General features: G+C 41.8%; 1 protein-coding gene across 2 annotated transcripts in view; it reads left to right on the top strand.

The window, feature by feature from the left end:
* Nucleotides 1-19,949, top strand: part of Arid1a (AT-rich interaction domain 1A) — a 76,683-nt gene that overhangs the window by 21,757 nt on the left and 34,977 nt on the right. For both annotated transcript variants that reach the window (XM_048434071.3, XM_048434070.3), the window contains exons 2-4: nt 9,767-9,979; nt 12,086-12,541; nt 14,177-14,293. In XM_048434071.3, the coding sequence (XP_048290028.1) occupies nt 9,779-9,979; nt 12,086-12,541; nt 14,177-14,293 (774 nt within the window). In that variant the 5' untranslated portion in view covers nt 9,767-9,778. The remainder of the gene's footprint in view (nt 1-9,766; nt 9,980-12,085; nt 12,542-14,176; nt 14,294-19,949) is intronic.

The raw sequence follows: 19,949 nt of genomic DNA on the forward strand, positions 1-19,949 counted from the left end.
TATGATAGGTTCTCACTTTGTAGCCAAGGCTGGCACCAAACTGGAATCCTGAGTGATGGAATGAAATACTAAATGACTGACTAGACTCCATCATCTGCATGAACAGTGTGTGGGAAGGAGGAGGGGAGAAGGTCTCACTATGTAGACTAGGCTAGCCTCAAAGTCACAGAGATCTGCCTACTTCTCTCTGCCCAATTACTTCTATTCTCTTGATTAGTAAACTGAGGGACAGAGAAATTAGAAACACTATGGGCAAAACTCTTAATCCAATGGCCCAGGATTGCCATACAGATCAGACCCTAAGAGCATGTCTTTTTTTGTTGTTTTGTTTTCTGGGGGTGGGGTGCTTTATTTTTATAGTGTTGTATTTTAAGCAATAGTTGAAGACCTTTTCTTTAAAGTAGGAAACCTTGCATACAGTTCTAGCTTCCTAGAGTTTATGTTAGTTAAGTGTAGAAACAGTAAGAGAAGTACCATCTCCCTCATAGATTCCTGAACCTGTCGTCTTGCCACTAATCAGAATCCTGGATAGTAGCACTGGGTTGAGTGCCATAATGCATGAAGCTGTTGTGAGAACTGGTACTGGAGCCTACCCATCCTGAGGATTCTTAGGAACTTGTAGTGTTGTCTTACCCTTGAAAAGTTGTAAAGGGGGCTCCCGATTTATCAGATGAGCTTTTGTTCTGCTTTGTCCTCTTAGGGCCTTACCCTGTTTTTTTATGACCCTGTGTTTTAAGTAATACCTGAAGAATATTTTCCTTTATCAGCCTGTCCCTGCTGGGATTAAAGATATTCACTACCATACCTCCCAACAAGAGAATATTTTTCTGAAGAAGTTGCTTGTTTTTTTTTTATAGTTGGAAGTTGAAAAATTGGGCGTGTAAGTCCGGTCTTATCAAAAGCAGTCTTCTGTGTTGTAGGATGAGCCTTTGCACTGTGTAAGAGTGACTGATGAGCATGCTGTGGATAAAGGAGACTTCCCTTCTTAATTTGGTGCTTTAGCTGCTCTATTCGAAGTACTCTTCCTGGTGCCAGGGAAGAAGTAAAGAAACACCAGCCACCCAGCAGTGGTTTTTCTGGTGTGTTACTTTTGGGTGGGCAGCTGTGAAGTGGTTATCAATTGACTCTCATATTCTGTTAGTTTTATTAGATGGTTTAGTGACTCTTTCTCTTTTGGTCTCTCTCTTTTTTTTTTTTTTGTTTTTGTTTTTGTTTTTGTTTTTGTTTTTGAGACAGGGTTTCTCTGTAGGTTTGGAGCCTGTCCTGGAACTAGCTCTTGTAGACCAGACTGGAATCGAACTCACAGAGATCCACCTGCCTCTGCCTCCCAAGTGCTGGGATTAAAGGCGTGCTCCACCACTGCCTGACTGCTCTTATAGCTTAAATTAACCCATTTCTTTTCATCTGTATATTGCCATGTGGTTGTACACCATCACTGCCCAGCTTGGTTGCCTTTTCTAAACCTCAGTAAATTTTCTGTGTTCCTTTGGTCTGGATAAATAGAGAACAGTAGTCCAAGTACACCCACCCCCTTTTTTTAAAGTCAGAATCTAGCTTCCCCCACTTTTTTCCAAACTGACTGTATGGAACCCACACCATCCTTGAACATGCTGTGTCCTAAGGACTGTGATTTTAGGCACGGGTCAGTCCATGCCCTGCGAGCTCTGTATCATGAGGTGTAGTGTAGGTTTGGAAAGACCTCAGGCCTTACCTGATATGTTGCCAGTGTGATCTCATTCACCTTATGAACATAGGTAAAGTTTGAAAGAATTTAAGACAACAAAACAGGCTTGGGGGAAGGGCAGTTTCTAACCACCAGTTTGTTCAGAACTTGAATGAATTATTATTTATCTTTTGTAAGATAATAACGAGACTCCTAGGCCAGGTGTGTTTGACTCTCTGGATAAAATGTTAGTGTATGTTTTAAGATTGTCATTTCCCTGCCCTCTCCAATTTCCATTTCTCTGTGGATGAGATTGCTGTGGTAAGGCCAAGCAGGAGGTTGGGAGTGGGTTTTTGTCCTGGGATCTAGCCATGTTTCCCATGTTTAAAAGTAAAACATGGCTGGGTATGGTATAACTGCCTATAGTCTCAGCACTACTGATGATCACTTGAGCCCAAGAGTAGAAATCAGCCTGTACAAGATAGTAAGACACCACCTCAAACCCCTGTATAGTTAGGAGACAGGGTCTCAGGATACACATATCTGAGCTGATTTTCATAGTACTTATCTTGTATTTGGGTAGGAATCTGATGTCTTTAAAGCCATGGTGAATGGGTGGGTGTCATGGTGGGAGGGGAAGGTCAGGATAGTCTAGTTTTAGAGAAACAGGACAATGGGAGTGATTTATGTACCAGGGAACAAGGCTGTTCTTGTAGGGGAAGTCTCCTTCGTCCTAAGATCTAAGTGATTTCCGTGGAGCTGGCAGGGAAAGTGAAAGTTTGCTGATTGGGAGAGGCCTTAACTTTTGTACTTACCTCTGCCTGAAGTGCCCCTTAATAGTGGAGGGTCCCCTCTGGGACTGATGAACAGCTGCTGCCAGTCCCTAGAATCACAGGAAGCGGAGGCCTGGTGCCTTTGTATAGGAGCTCTGCAGCCAGACAATAGTTTGTGCTGGCGGGGCCATGTGGCGAGTCACGTGACCCGGGGCTGTATTCTGCTGGGGTCCTTACCCATCTGTTCTCTCGGCTCTTTCTGGGTTATCAGGCGCCAGTCCAAGTCTTCCCAGGCAGCCAGCTCCATGGCCAGAGATTACGAGCACTAACCTTCCTGGCAGGGGCGGTGTGGCTTCGAGTTTATGCAGATTAGCCATGTGTTTCTCACTTCAAGGCGGTCCACAGGAAAAGCCTTTTCCTGTGTTTGGCTCTCAGTGGGCGGTTCCCAGCTTACTGTACTGGGACTCAGGCAGCAGGCATGCACGAGAGGGATCACAGTACACTGCCCCCCCTCCACCTCCAATGCTACGTCACCACAACACAACCACTCGCGCTCTCATACTGTTGGTGTCATTCATTCGGTGCCAAGATTGCTTTAAAAAATTCCCTTGGCCCCAGTTCAAACAGGAGTACAGCTGGGATGTGTTAGATTTTAGGCAGTCTGCCCTCAATTTGAGCTGAGTTATAAATAGCCGTGCCGACTTCCTTAACTACCGCTCTCGGAGGTAAAATGCAGGTTAATTACTGTGGGAATCAATTAGGGGGTTCTTTCGGTTAAAGAGCCAGGGATGCATTTTTTATTGTTATTATTAAAACTCATAAACAAATCTGGCCAGGAATAAATTGAAAGCACAAGAAGTAAGAAATAATACTTGGAAGTCCAAAATTTAAGGGTATGGATAGCTCTAGGTTTATCCTGGCACCAACTAGTTGGCATTTAGAGCGAAAGAACAAGGACTTTTTTCTGACGATGGATACTCTTGGCAGTCCCTGGCCCAACTTTTCATTTTATTCCTTCTAGTCTTTGGCACTGCTGGGCGTTAAAGTTGGCTATAAAGGCCACTTCTGATCACTTCCTTTGTGCACCTTTGGCCTGGCACTATCAATTCGTTCTCAGACTTTTCTTTCAGAAGTTCTTCTTCTTCTTCTTCTTCTTCTTCTTCTTCTTCTTCTTCTTCTTCTTCTTCTTCTTCTTCTTCTTCTTCTTCTTCTTCTCCTCCTCCTCCTCCTCCTCCTCCTCCTCCTCCTCCTCCTCCTCCTCCTCCTCCTCCTCCTCCCCCCCCCCTCCTCCTCCTCCTCCTCCTCCTCCTCCTGATGCCACTACCACATGATATTGGGAGTGCTATCTCTTGATGTTTGGAAATGTTAGTTCTTCGTCTTGTCTGCTCTCAGTGGCTCACGGTAAAATAGAAAATTTGCAACTATGTTTCATCTTTTAAGTGTCCCGAAACTGGTTACTTTTGTTTATCTGACACTTAACCCTGATGAACTGTAAACCTCAGTTTGTTACATTCAGTTCACAGGGTCACTGTGGCTTCCCTTGGTGGATTGAGAAACCTGTGAGTGATTCCAGTAGCCACCTGGTCTGGGGGTACTTGTAATTCCATTTGATGAGAGCAGGGGAAAGAACCCTGCAAGTGGTTGGTTAGTCTGCAAGCTGGTTTGTACCAAATATATTCAGACGGAAAAGCCTGCTAAGCGTCCTTGCCTTTGATGCCCCTAAACTGCATTCTTTCATTTGTCAGGCAGTTTATAACTTGGCCAGTGGTCTGGAAGGAGCTAAGTGGTAGACTGAGGTGTGTTTTCTTATGGCTCTTCCCCCTTTTTATTTTTATTTTTTTATGAATGCAGGGTAGTATATAGCAGGGGGCCTGACTTCCCTGATCAAGGGCCAGCGTTTTCCTCTCAATTATGTGTCTCTGTCTCGGAGCCTTTGCTTTTGAAGTGTAATCACAGTAATCTACTCCTGTGGTTTCCCATTGAAAGGATTTCCTCTGTCTTTCCCAGAGTGGAATCTCTGGCTCTTTGCATCCCCGATTTGGTGTTCCCATCTTCTCCTTTGTGGCGGCCGACAAATGAAACTGGCTTCTCTACTTTATATGTAGTAGAAAATTTTCTGTTTTCTACTGCCCCCAAAGTCATAACCTATTTTGGGATTGAAGATGTCTTTCACCTTCTGTCTGGATAGTTTGAACTGTGTTTTCTCAGTGGAGTGCACATCACTGCAGTTGAACAATAACTGAGTCCTGTTCTTGGGTTATTGAGAAGACTTTGAAAATAAAATGCCTGAACTCTTGTGTCCCAGAACTTAGCCAAAGTGGTGGTATATGCCTGTAATTCCAGCTAGTCTGGAATCCTTTTATTTTATTTTATTTTTAAATTTACATCCAGACTGACTGCATTTGCACCTCTTTCCTCTCCTCCCATTTCCTCTTCCCTAGGAGTCCTAGGAATTCAAATGCAGTTTGGGCAACAGTGAGATTCCTTGCCATTTCAAAACAAAGCAAAACTAACTTGGACTTCAGAAATATAGCCAGTTTATTGGAGTAGTTAGTTATCACTGTTAAGCCTTATAATGTTTACTAAAGTTACAGTAGGTCATTTAGAAGTATGAGAGATTCAAAGTGTGCTGAAAGTGACATCTTGTATGTTGAAAGGTTGAGTTATGCTATTAGAAGCCAGTCTAGCTCTAAGAATGGAACATCAGGAGAGCACACACAAGGCCTTTCAAGTTCAGTTGCTAGCACTGGGGTGAGAGGAAGCCATTGTGAATAAAACAGCAGAATCAAGAAGCAGAACATATAGCTTGGAATATATAGTATTGGGGGTGGGGAAATGGTTTGTCATTATTGATAATAACTGTCATTTATTGAACATTTAACTATAAGCACTGTGGGAAGCTTTTTTTTATGGTTTATTTAACTTTATTTTATGTGCATCGGTGTGAAGGTGTCAGATCCCCTGCAACTGGATCTTCAGACCATTGTGAGCTGCCATGTGGGTGCTGGGAATTGAACCCGGGTCCTCTGGAAGAGCAGTCAGTGCTCTTAACCACTGAGCCATCTCTCCAGCCCCCGGAAGCTTTTTTTTTTTTTTGTCTCATTCTGTAGCCCAGGCTGACCTAGAGATTGTAGTCTTGATTTGTATGAAACTCATGGTGATCCTCCTGCTTCAGCTTTCAAGTGCTGAGATTATAGGCATGATTATGAGCATCCCACAGCAGATTGTGGGAAGTTGTTCACTATGTGCATTGTAAGTAATGAACTAAAGTGTTTAAGGCAGACAGTGAGTTAGGATTTGAACCCAAGTCTATCAGATTGCTGCACTCTTTACTCTTTCTGTATGTTAATATTGTGTGGAGTTTTATAGGAAATTTGGAGCCATATTTAGCAGGAAATGGTAAATTATTTAGAAACATTGCTCTCAAACTACATTGTAGTAGTGTAGCCACTAGCCATATATGATTATGTGGATAACTTAGTTGGTAGGATACTTGTCTAACAAATTTTGCCCTGGATTTGATCCCAAGCACCACATGACCTAGACATGGTGGCACATGCCTTTAATTACAGCATTTACTGGATGGGGGTCAGAAAAGCCAACAGTTCAGGGTCATCTTTTGATATATATAGCTTGTTTGAGGCCTGCCTTCCTAAGCTACTTGAGACCCTTATTTAAAAGAAGTAATAAATAATGATTTTTATCAATAAAATTAATAAAGTAATAAAATTAATAATCAATAGTAACTGTAAGTGAAGATACTAAGCCTAGAGGCACAAACCTTTAGTTCCATTTACTACAAAGCTGAGGTAGGAGCATCAAACTTTCAAGGTTAGAGGCTGAAGAGCTGGCTCAGCTGTTAAGAACACTTGTTCTTGCAGAGGGCTGCAGTTTGATTCTCAGTGTCCACATTGTGGCCCACAACTGTCCATAACTCCAGCTCCTAGGAATTCTACATCCTCTTCTGGGCTCCTTGGATGTCAGGCATGTACATAGTGCATAGATAGATATTTAAGCAAACCACTCATACACATAAAATAAATAATCTTCCTTCCTTTTTTCTTTCTTTCTTTTTTTTCTTTTTTTTTTTTTTTGAGACGGGGTTTCTCTGTAGCTTTCAAGCCTGTTCTGGAACTAGGTAGACCAAGCTGTTCTTAAACTCACAGAGATCCACCTGCCTCTGCCTCCCGAGTGCTGGGATTAAAGGCATGCGCCACCACCGCTCGGCCATAAATCTATTTTTTAAAGTTTGAAATTATCCTGGGCAACTTAGTAAGACCTTGTCTCAATAAAAAGTAAAATGAGGGATCAGTGGCAGAATATTTATATAGCATGCATCAGGCCTTATGTTCAATCCCCAGGACTGCAAAAATAAACAGATATACAAATAATAAAACTACCCGGGCAGTGGTGATGCACACCTTTAGTCCCAATACTCAGGGAGCAGAAGCAAGTGAATCTCTTGAGTTGGAGGCCAGCTTGGTCTACAGATATTACCGGACAGTAAGAGCTATACAGAGAAACCATATCTCAACAAAACAAAACAGCAACAACAGAAACAACAAAATATAATTGCCACACCTTTAATCCCAGCACTTTGGAGGCTAATGCAAGAAGATTGCTGATTTGAGATTAGTCTGGTCTATATGTAGCAAATTCTGTCTAACTGAAATAATTCAGTTCCCCAGTTACATTTCATATTTTAAGTGTGTAATAGTAACAAGTCATAGTCCTTTTTTTTTCTTCTGAATAATGGTTTACTGTATCAGTAGTTTCCAGTTAATCATGGTTGTAAAATGGGGAGGAGCTTGCTCAAGCCCTCCCACACCAACAAAATTGGAATCTTGAGGTCTGGGCATTTGTGAAGCTTCATGGAAAATTCTGATCTGCAGCCGTTGTTGATAGACATTGCTGTAGAAGCTCCATAGTAACACCATGGTAATAGCTGCTCCTGGTGTACTGGGCAGGCCTAGACTGAAAGATAGCAAGAGCATGCTAGTTAGTTAGTCTCTCTTATTGTCTTCAATTGAGGGCCTCAGCCAAGACAGCCTCTGTAACCTGGAAGGAGATGAGGTGTGATGTGTGGCATTTAAATATTTCCCCTCACTTCCTAGTCTCTGCACTATTGCCACTTATACCGAGGAAAATTGTACTATTTCTCACTAGCCCAATTTCTGTTAAACTTAAATGTCCTAAATGGCCTCAAAATAACCCATGTAGGTTACAAAATTCTGATTGAAAGCATTATTGGGGCTTCTGATGTAGAAGTTAAGATAGTTGGAAATAGATAGCCCTGGAATAACACTGAAGGATAGTGATTTGGGGCAGTTTTCCTGTGATTCTCTAGTTTGAGAAGGAAGTAGTGCTCCCACCGCCATGGTTACCTTTTTAGTTGAACTTTATTCAAAGTTTGAAAGAACTTTGCTTCTGCTTCATTTTGTTTTTCTTTGAAAACAAACAAAACAAAGCTACATCTATGTAGTTCTGGCTGGCCTAGGATTTGCTATATGTAAACCAAGCTGACTTTGGATCTATGACGCTCCTGCTTCAAACTTCTAAGTACCTGGGGTTACAGGTGTGTCCCACCACAGCCCTCCACTAGCTTCTGAGGTTTTTTTTTCTTGATAGTTTGATATTCCTTCACAATGGCTGTACTTTAGTATAGTAAACACACAGAAGGAGAGAAGAATGGAGGAAGGAAGAGGCAAGCAATTGTTTAAATGAAGCACATCTTACATTATTAAGTATTTTATTATTTATTGAGTAATAGAACTAGAAAGAACCATAGGGATGATCTAGACCTCTAGGTCACCCCCAAACACCCACATTTAGATCCATCTCATCCTCCCCAAACTGGGACTTGAACCTAAAGCCTCCTACTAGGCTATGTCTCCAGCTCTACAGCAGTACTTCTTAAAAATATGATCACCAGGGCACTTGTTACAAATGTGCACATCCTAGTTTCTGTTTGAACCTACTGAACCACAGATGGATGCTGGTGCACTGTGGTTTGACAAGCTCTCCAGGTGATTGGATGTATGCTGCTGATTTACTGACCTTCATTTGAGAGTTAATGATATCTACACCTAGAATACTTAAATTTATCCCTACTCCCAATTTAAGATTTTGTTTCAAGATTTGTTTTAGGCTCTGAACCTACCCTGCAACTGAGTGTATTTGAGAGATATTTAGAAGAATTCTCCTTTTTCATATCACAAGTATATATAGACAGGCATCTCTGGCAGAGGAAAGTTTGTTAGGACTGTCTTTTGTAGCACCAGTAAGATGAAGCTATGTCAGAAAGTGAATGAGCTGATTGAACCTGTCACACCATAAAGGACTGAAAAGTCACATGAATGTTCAAGTTTGTTTGTTTGTTTGTTTCTCTTCTGTCTGTCTATCAGTCAATCAACAGGGTAGCACTACCAGCTCAAGTTGTCCTGGAACTCCTTATCTAGCTGAGGGTCACCTTGGACTCCTAAACTAGGATTATTGGTGTGAGCCACCATGCCTAACTATAAAGCTGTATTTGCACATTGGTACCTGTGCTTTGAACTTTTGAGCTTTATGTTGCTAGTGTTGTACTTTGTTCCTTTTGGCTTTTTGAGACAGGGTCTCCTTTAACCCAGACTGGTATCAAACTCACTTTGCATCTTAGGATGACATTGAACTGCTGATCATCTTGTCTTTACCTTCCAAGTGCTGGAATTAGAGATGTGTGCCACCACACTCAACCTATAGCTTGTTACTGTTATTTAAAGGTTTCTTTTTATTTGTGTCTCAGCGTGTTTGTGTGGGTATATGTCCTGTTGCATGCATGTGTGTGTGCTTTGGGATGTGTGCCTGCTAAGATAAGAAGAGGTCGTTAGATTCCCTGGAGCTGGAGTTACAGGTGGTTGTTAGCCACCCAATGCTGGGAACTAAACTCGATGCCCTTAACTACTGAGCATTTCTTGAGCCTTATATCTTGTTCTTTGAGAAGACAAGGAACTACTTTGTGCCATACGTAGCATTATAAACACGCGAATAAAAATGGACTATGGAATCTGTTCTCCCCCACCTCCACCTCATCTCTTTTTCAGTTTTCTAGGATGCTTCTGTATCTCAGTTTTTAAAGCTTCCAAAATGCTTTTACATGGCATTATCATTTTATTTATGAAAATCTAAGTTCTGAAAAGAGTTGAATGACTACTTAAGGGTTCTGTCCCATTACCTTTCCATAATAGCTGGTTTCTTATGTGGCATGTGGACTTTAAAAGGCCTCTATGTGTTCATGCTGGCCAGAGGCTGTGCAAACTTGAGATTAATGAAAATGTTCTTTATTTTGTAGCCATCCAGTCCAATGGATCAGATGGGAAAGATGAGACCTCAGCCGTATGGTGGGACTAACCCATACTCACAACAACAGGGACCTCCTTCTGGACCGCAACAAGGACATGGGTACCCGGGCCAGCCATATGGGTCCCAGACTCCACAGCGGTACCCAATGACCATGCAGGGCCGGGCTCAGAGTGCCATGGGCGGCCTCTCGTATGCACAGCAGGTATATGATGACCTTGACCTTCTTTGCTGTCTAAAATTGCTGTGTGAGGATTATAATGGCTTTCAGACCTCCCCTAAATATGCTCGTAGACTAGCTATAGACAAGACAAGATAGTGCGCACCATCCTATGTCTGATATGGGACGTTCTTTTGTATATGCATTGCTTTTATTGGTTGATTGAATAATGCTGTTTTGGCCAATGGCTTAGCAGAGTAAAGCCAGACAGGAAATCTGAACAGAGATAGGTGGAATCGAGGTGAGGTCATATAGCCAGCCACCAAAGGAGAAAGATGCCAAAACATTACCTGCAAGCCACAGCCTCATGGTAATACATAGATAAATAGAAATGGGTTAATTTAAGATGTAAGAGCTAGCTAGGAATGCACCGAAGCTATTGGTCAAACAGGGTTGTAATTAATATAGTTTTTGTGTGATTATTTGGGTCTGGGCATGGTTACCGTCTATATGTGTTTTTCTGTCTGTCTCAATGTATTTTGGGATTGGTACCCAATCTACCTTTTTTTTCTTACTTGGCTGGTCTTCCCTTGGGAGACTAAATGGATTAAGGATCTATTTATTACTGTTAGAGTAGAAACCATTTGTACCATTTTCCTTGTTGGTGAGGAGGCCTTTACCTTTCTCCCGGCCTGTAACATAAGCTATCTGGGTTAAAAGAGAATGTTTAAGGACGGAGTGTAGAAGAAAGAAGGAACTGTAATGACCAGCAAAGGTGTAGCAGTGCTGTTACAGATGAAACTTCCTCTCATGTCAGTATATCTGATTTCCATGCCATTGTTTGGGGGTGGGGGTTGGTTTTGGTTTTCGATGCTGAGACTTAAAACAAAGGTCTCAAGCGTACCAGATAGGACTCTGCTACTTAGCTCCACCCACAATCCCTTCACTGTCACCTTTGTAAAAATTATATCACTGTCATTTACTTGGTCATGACAGCAAAATGCCAGGTCATACAACTTGCTCAAATAAATCCCAGGGATTGAACTCAGGTCATCAGGCTTGGTGGCAAGTGTCTTATCTGTTAAGCCATATTGCTACCCCAACATCTATCATCCTTTCCTTGTTTCTGTGTTGGCAGATTTTCTGCCACTTAGAAAAAGAAAAAGACTGTATGAAGTCAGAGATTATTTCCAAAACTTTAGCAAAAATCAAACAATGTCTTTAAATGAAATTTATACACTTTTCTTTTTTTGTTTGTTTGTTTTGTTTTTCAAGATGGGTGTATAGCCCTGACTGTCCTGGAATTCACTCTGTAGACCAGGCTGGACTGTACAGATTTGCCTGCCTCATAAGTGCTAGGATCAATGGAATGTGCCACCAGCTTTTTTTTTTTTTTTTTGAGGCAGAGTTTTTCTGTGTAGACCAGACTGACCTCAACTTGGTGTTCTTCCTGCCTCTGCCTCCCAAAGTGCTGAGACTAAAGATGTAAGCCATCACTCCCTGCTGTCTTTCTATGAGAAAGGATGATATGGAGTTCTCTCCTTGTGTCATCTCAGATTTCAGGCTGGCCTCTAACTCTAATGTATCCCAGAAAGACCTTGAACTTCTTGATCACCAGTAATGGGATGGAAATAGAGATAAACTACATCCATCCTGCCTGGTCTATGTAGCATTGGGGACCTTGTGCATGGTAGGCAAACACAGTGGCTGAGCTATATAGCCCCTGAATGTTTTAAAATGAGACTAAATGAAAAAGAGAGCCAAGGTAGCTTAGTGATTTGTATACGATTCAGATTACTAAATATTATGCCTTCAATTGTTTGAACCAGACGTTTAGTGCCTCTTCATTGTAGTTAGAATAAATTCCTAACATAAAGATAACTTAGGCCGTGACAAAAAATGAATAGGCTCACTGGGGAAAATAACTAACTGTTCTTGAGCTCTTGTGAGTTGCTCGATTGTTAAATAACATCAGTTTTAGTGGGTGACTTCGGTCTTATGTGTAAACAAGTTTGGCCATTCTTTTAAGACTTAGTTTAAAGAGGACTAGAAGACTCCTGAACATTGTATGCGGTGATACTTGAATATTCTGCTCATCAACTTTCTTCATCTAGGTGAGTCAGTTCTAAAAGTATCTTTTCTTTCTTACAGATTCCACCTTATGGACAGCAAGGCCCCAGTGGTTATGGTCAGCAGGGCCAGACTCCGTACTATAACCAGCAAAGTCCTCATCCCCAGCAACAACAGCCACCTTACTCCCAACAACCACCATCCCAGACCCCTCATGCGCAGCCTTCATATCAGCAGCAGCCGCAGACTCAGCAACCACAGCTTCAGTCCTCTCAGCCTCCGTATTCCCAGCAGCCATCCCAGCCTCCACATCAGCAGTCCCCAACTCCGTACCCCTCCCAGCAGTCCACTGCACAACAGCACCCCCAGAGCCAGCCCCCCTACTCACAGCAACCACAGGCACAGTCTCCCTACCAGCAGCAGCAACCTCAGCAGCCAGCATCCTCTACGCTCTCCCAGCAGGCTGCATATCCTCAGCCCCAGCCTCAGCAGTCCCAGCAAACTGCCTACTCCCAGCAGCGCTTCCCTCCACCACAGGTGAGTGACTCGCCTCTTGTCCTACCTGTGTTCAACCAGAGGCAGCTTATAGCTTGGTGTCATGACAGCTTTCCATATGAATATGCATAAAAGTCAATTAAACGCTGGGGAAATGTGTATAGGATTGATTGAACTAATAAAGGTATAGCCTTTTGAACTACATAAAGACTTGTAGTTCTTACTGTGAAAAAATAAAGCAATGGAAAATCCTGTAGACAGGAAATTAAAGGCAGTGGGTCTGATTCCCACTCTCTCAATCAGCATATCAGAATGTGAGCATCTAGATTTGGAAAACTTTGATCATTTTCCAAAATAATTACTTAGTTAGCTGTACTATATGCAGTTTATTTTTGCTGCCATTCTGTTCTGTTACTCAGAATTTTCTGGATTCTGAAATTCTCTGTTTAGAGTGTTTGTTTGTTTTAGACAAAGTCTGATCTGGAACTCAAGAGATCTGCCTACCTCTGCCTTAGAGCCCCATGAGGAAAAAATGACTGACTCTTAAGTATTTTTATGTTGTGGTGACACTTTTGAAATAAATCTGAGCCTGCTAGTGGTGGCACACGCCTTTAATCCCAGCACTCGGGAGGCAGAGGCAGGCGGATCTCTGTGAGTTCGAGGCCAGCCTGGTGTACAAGAGCTAGTTCCAGGACAGACTCTAAAACTACAGTGAAACCTTGTCTTGAAAAACCAAAAAAAGAAAAAAAAAAAGAAAAAAATCATCTGTCAATACTCACTCTAGATAGGGGCTAGAGCCCCTCACTTTTTGATTGTTTTAAAACAAACCATATTGCTTAATCCATTGCTAGATAAGATACGGAATTTACAGTTATATTTCTGCCTTCAACCCCAAGAAATGGCTCTCCTTGGGTAGCAGTAAATAGACAACAATACCATCAAATTTCACTATTGACATTAATTTGTTTGGAGGGCTTTTTTATTTAGTTTGTTTTGTTTTGTTTTGTTTGGCAATTCTTCACTATCTAGCCCAGACTGACCTTGAACTTGCTGTGATTCTGTTGTAGCCTGTCTAGTGCTGGGCAATCTTTGACATTCTTAAGAGTCACAGTTTAAGCTTTTGTTAGGTGAAATAATGTGTGTGCAGTTGCACTTTTCACACGTGACTCTCCTGTGTATGGAAGCACCACAGCTCTTCTACCCCGAAGCAAGCTTGCCTGGTTTCTTTTTAAGATTTTCTTTGTGTGTATGCATGGGTGTTTTGCCTGTATGATTTCCTATGTACCTTGTGTGTGCCTGTTTCCCACAGAGACCAGGAGAGGATGTTGAATCCTCTATAACTAGATAGAGGTACTAATGGTTGTGAGTTGTGAGCCTTTGTGTGGATATTGAGAACTGAACCTATGTCCTCGACAAGAGCAACAAATGCTGAGCCATCTCTCCAGCCCCAGTCTGGTTGGTCTATTGGGGTCTCTGTCTGTCTCTGTGTCTCTGTCTCTGTCTCTGTCTCTCTCCCTCTCCCTCTCCCCCTCCCTCTCTCTCTCACTGTTTTGGCTTATTGTTTTAGAGACAAGGTGTGGAACTCAGATCTGCCTGTCTTTCCCTACCAAGCACTGAAAATTAAGGTGTGTGTCACCATGAGGGACGGGCCTCACAGAATTTTTTTTTTTCTTATAGGAGCTTTCTCAAGATTCATTTGGATCTCAGGCATCCTCAGCCCCCTCAATGACCTCCAGTAAAGGAGGGCAAGAAGATATGAACCTGAGTCTTCAGTCAAGACCCTCCAGCTTGCCTGTGAGTATTTCTACCACCTGGCAAGGGTGATGGACTAGAGAGGAAAAAAAAAACTATAAGAGGTTTTGGATGTTTTGGTGGCCCCTAAATTCCTGGTCCTTTTGTTTCTTCCAGAGTACCTAGCTACATACATACATCATACATCACCATACCCAGCCTCTGGTTTGTTCTGTTCTGTTTGTTTGTTTGTTTGTTTTTTTGTGACCCATCTCACTGTGTGTAATCCTGTCTCAAACTCACAAGGATTTACCTGCCTGTGCCTTCACTTACAGCCTTTGTTTTGTTTTCTCAAAATCTTGTGCGAGAGGGGACAGAAAATATAGATGTAAGAAGTTCTGCTCTCCATCATGGGACCACAAAAAGAAAAAAAATACAGAATTTGTTTTGTTTACTTTTCTTAGACATTTAAAAATTATCTTAGTTTAAATTTTGCTTCAGTCTGAACATATTCCTGTGCATCACATGCATGCCTGGTGCCCTCCGAGGCCAGGAAAGTGTATTGGATCCCTTGGTACTAGAGTTTTAGGATGTTGTGAATGGGAATTAAACCCAGGTCCTTGGCAAGAGTATCCAGAACTTTTAACTGATGAACCATCTCTCTAGTTCTGTTTATTTAACTTTGCTTTTCAGGCCTTATTTTTTAGATTTCTGCTTTAAATTAGTTTTATAGGTAGTGGTACCTCCATTCAAGCTTGCAATGTCACATTGAGCGTGAGTTGAGAAGTGGTTGTTCTGGTGATGATTTTCTGTGAATGTGTGCTTATGTATTCTAGAGTGCTTGATGTCTAAATACTTGATTATGGGATCAAATGTGTGCTTGTGGAGTTAACTGACCATACCTCAGAAAGGCAGTATTGCCTAGAGCTTGGGCTCTCGGTGGGCTGTAAAGATGCACACCTGCTTCCAAGCCTGATAACCGGTTGTTCTCCAACCTCACGTGTGCTGTGACATGCCCACATAACAGAAACACCCAATAAATAAATGCGTGTTTAGAAAAGATGTGTTTGGCCGGGTGGTGGTCACACATAACTTTAATTCCAGAATGCAGGAAACAGAGACAGGCCTGGTCTACAGAACAGCCAGGACTGCAATGAAACCCTTCTCAACCAAAAAAAAACCCAAGTGTTTGAACTCTGAAGGCAGAGTTCCTAGAACTCTTAATTCCACTACCATGCCTGTAGCTAAGCCATATCACTTTTCTGTGTCTTCGTTTTCATATCTGTGAAATGACACTAAGCTACTTTAGGTGATAGTAAATAGCTGATTGGTTGATATAGCTCATTAATAGAGAGGAGTGCTTGGTTTATAATAGGCTTAATGTGTCTGTCATTGTAATCATCCCAGAGGGTACAGGAAATGCTTGGATACCTATTGGCTGTTGTGGGAATGTTTGCTCATGGCCTTTACTACTACATCTGAGCAAAGTCTAAGCCTCTAAAAGTGAGTTTCTTAGACACAAATAAAATAGGTTGTAGGTAGCAAGCTTACTTTTACAAATTCTGTTTCAATGAGGGGTTAAGAAGTTCCGCGTATGCACAGGTAAGTCTTTTAGAATCAGGAAGAATTGTGGTGGCTATGGTTGTCGTCTGAGCACTGGGGGACCTTAGGTAGGAGGATCTCTCTAAGTTCAAGGTCCCCCTGGCTAATATTGTGAGAGTCTATTTCAAACTATAGAGGCTCCTTGATGTGTGCAACCTTCCAGATATTTAGGTTTTAGAGAAATGGAACCTGGTTCTTATATTTCATTGTCAGTTGTTAACTTTTCAGTAGACATGAATCCCTTGCTAGCCACAAACTTGTAATTCTCCTGCTTCTGCTTTTCAAGTGCTAGGATTATCTTCATAAGCTACCATCCTCCTAGACTATTATGGACACATGGAGAATGGTAGCTCTTCATCACAAAGCTTCCTCCCATTGTCTGCAGAGACCTAGTCCAGGCTCCTTAAGCCAAGAGAAGAGCTCTTTTTGGGATGGGATCTGTCATCCCAACAAAAACAAAACTATAAAGAAAACAATAATTAATTAATTAAAAAGAAAAACAGAAAACAACCAAAATAACAAGAAAAATATTTGTCATTATTTTCTATGAATTCTTTTGATTAATGTACCATAGTACATACTTGCAGGTCAAAGGACAACCTGTGGAATTCATTTCTTCCTTCCACCATCATGTAGGTTCAAAGAATCATACTCAGATCACCAGGCTTACATCATTGGGTACCAAATGCACTGGGCATCTTGCTCATGCCCGAATTTGACTGGAATGTCTAAATATCCCTCATGTATTTGTGGCTAAAAATCTGGGTGGTGTGTTTTTGTGGCAAGAACTCGGACTGATGGATTTTCGTCAGTGTAATAAGTTGCTGACCTTCAAAAGGCTTCTTTCTTGATTCTGTGACTTTTGTTAGAAGGTTTCTCTGTATAGTTCAGGCTAGCATTGATCTGCTGACCTTTTGATTGGAAAATATTTTGTATTTCCCTGAGAAGGGTTATAGGCAAGCATGTTAATGTGTCTTCTAAGGACTGGGAACCTAAAACCATCTGATTCAGTCACTGAATGAAAATCAACCTTCCAGGAACAGGGAGAGTTGTCTTTCTGGGAACCCTAAGAACAAGTGTCATTTCCAGATTTGGGCTTCTGTTATAGAACCTGCCAAACGGGTCATTTGCTTTGTGGTAGAAGTTCCATGTAGGTGAGCTGGCTAAGTTATTGGCAACTAGTTGTTTTGTTTTGTTTGGTTTTTTGAAACAAGATGTTGCTGTATAACCTCTGCTGGCCTAGAACTCATGACAATTCTTCTGCCTCAGCCCACCTAGTTGCTGCAGTTATAATCATGTGTAACCACGCCTAGTTGTTATTTTTTGAATTTTTTATTCTTCTGTTGCCTAGATCAAGAAATGCCAAAGGTGGTTACACTTGCTTTTTATACAACCCAAGACCACCAGCCCAGGGATGGCATCTCCTAAAGGGGCTGGACCCTTGCATCGGTCATTTAACTAAGAAAATGTTCCTCATCAGACTCATCCACAGGCTCCTCTTCCCAGGTGACACTGCTTGTGTCAAGCTGACAAAACACTAACCAGGACCCTTGCATCCCTTCACTGAGCAGAAGTATAGAAATTCCTGAATCTGGCACAAGGTCAGATGCTGGGCTGTCTGATTGAACAGTCCTTACAGTTTCCTGTCACCCTCTTTGCTTATATACCTCAGTGTGTGGCTCTAGGTTTCTGATCTTTAGTTATTCCTCTGAGTAATTTTTGCTCAGATAATAATAATATCAAGTCATCTAGATGCTATTACCTTGAATACTTTAATCCAGCACTTGATGGATTAATGTTGTTGTTACTGTTTATTTTTATGATGATGATGATGATGATGATGATGATGATGGTGGTGGTGGTGGTGGTGGTGGTGGTGGGTGTTTTGCCTTGCATCATGTGCATGCAGTGCCTGTAGAGGTCAAAGGGAGCATTAGATCTGCTGGAACTGAAGTGAGCCATTATGTGGGTCCTGAGAATTGACTATAGGTCCCCTGAAAGAGCAACCAGTGCTCTTATCTGCTGAGCCACTTGTATGTTTTGTTTTGGTTTTTGGTTTTTTGAGACAGGGTTTCTGTGTACCTTTGGCGCCTGTCCTGGAACTCACTCTGTAAACCAGGCTGGCCTTGAATTCACAGAGATTCCTTGCCTCTGCCTCCCAAGTGCTGGGATTTTTACCAAGCTTCTTTCATGACACTGGGCTCTGCAAACCATGGGCAGCACTTTCAAAACCTCTGTTGTCTGTTTCCCTCCCTCTCACCTATCTCTGAGACCTCACGTGTTCTCTCGTTCACTTCTTATACTTCTTCTCCAGTCCCTTCTCTTTCTCTAGTCCATATCTTATGCATCTTTCTTCAAAACTTGAATAACTCCCGTGATGACTGAACTGCTAGCATGTGACATGTGGACATGTCTGGGTGGATATTCATCCCGAAACCAAACCATTCCACCAAAGGTGAAAAGTCCTCTAACTTTCTGCCATCACTCTCCTTCCTATCTTCATGTCTCTGCTCCATGTTGCCAGACCATTTAAAAAGCAAGTTTCCTATACCTATGACATGAATCCAAGACTAGGAGTCGTAGATGTGTTAAATGTGTGCTAGAGTGACCTGTTGGAAACAAACAGGCTATTTATCATTTTGGTTTTTCAAGACAGGGTTTTTTTGTGTGTAGCCTAAGTTGTCCTGGAACTCATTCTGTAGACCAGGCTGGCCTTAAACTCTGCCTCTGTCTCCTGAGCGCTGGGATTAAAGGTGCATGCTACCAAAACCCATGGCTATTTTTATACTTGATTTGCTTTGTTTTTAGATAGATCTTTGTTGCTTAGACCAGCCTGAAGCTCATTGTGTAGCTCAGGTTCCCAAATGCTTTGTTTATTGCCACAAGCCATCCTGCCTGACTTAAATTGGCTTATTTAACACATGCTTACTTTAGACTGACTTGGTATTACTACTGTCATGGGTACCTGCATGTGATAGGTTCTCAACTCGTTGGAAATGAACCTGCAAATTGTCCATAATAAACAACTAGTGAAAAAAGAGGCCAAGAATTTTAAAGCGTGGGAAGGAGTTTATGGTGATATTTGGAGGAAGAGAAAGGGGGTAAATGTTGTGATTAAATAATAATTCACCCAAATAAATAAATGAAATGTCTATAATGTTGCTCTGTGTCTGATGGGGACAATTTGGCCCTATTGCTAGATTGTTTTTTAATGCTAGTTTAGGGGAAACATGACTGGTCCATATTGCTTTTTAGAGGAAATATTTGGCCTTACTGATCATGGCCTCAGTAAGTGAGGTTAAGGTTTGTTATCCACCTTATACATTAGTTTGCCATTTTATGTCAAGAAGATCCGTGTAAGGAACAGGTGAGGTCTTGAATTTCCCTCATTTCCAGGCAGAATCTTTGGAGAATAGCCCGTGAAAACTGCTGTCTGATTTGTGATTGACTCGGAGTTCTGGGGCTGTTTGTTTAGAGCTAAAGGAGAGAGGTTTAGTCAGGTTTTCACTATGTAGCTTAGGCTGACCTGGAACCTCCCTCTGCCTTGCATGTACCAACCGGTATTAAAATCATGCGACACCACTCGTGCCTAGAGCTGTTTTTTTTTTTTTTTTTTTTAAAGATTCTGTTTGGGCAGGTGTACATTCATACCAAGCTGCTCACGACTGCTTGTAACTCCAGCTCTAAGTAATATAGAACTCTTTTCTGACCTCCCCTGCACATACATGTACAATCATGCAAATGTATATAAACTTAGGCACAAGCCCATATGGGGTCTGTGTGAATTCCTTTTCTCTTTAGCTGAGGATTGTGATTGGCAGATACTCATCTCAGCACTAGGAAGGTTAGATGGGATCATGCGAAGAGGCTATCCAGTGAAGCCTTATCTTTGGGAAAAAAGGGGCAGCTTTAAACGAGTGTGTGCTTTCCCAGAGTAATACACACTTAATTTTTTTTTAAACAGGGACATATTTATTTGTTTGTATTTGGTCTTGAAAACTCAAAAATATGCCTGTGATAGAACATGGAAAATGAATACAAGATTAAAAAAACCCTATCGAGGAAAGGTAAATAAAGCTAACTTCCACATTTTTAGCGTGCATTAAAATTATATGGC

The sequence above is a fragment of the Myodes glareolus genome, chromosome 3 (genome assembly GCF_982192425.1).
Source record: "Myodes glareolus chromosome 3, mMyoGla1.1, whole genome shotgun sequence".
In the NCBI taxonomy this organism is placed as follows: Eukaryota; Metazoa; Chordata; class Mammalia; order Rodentia; family Cricetidae; genus Myodes; species Myodes glareolus.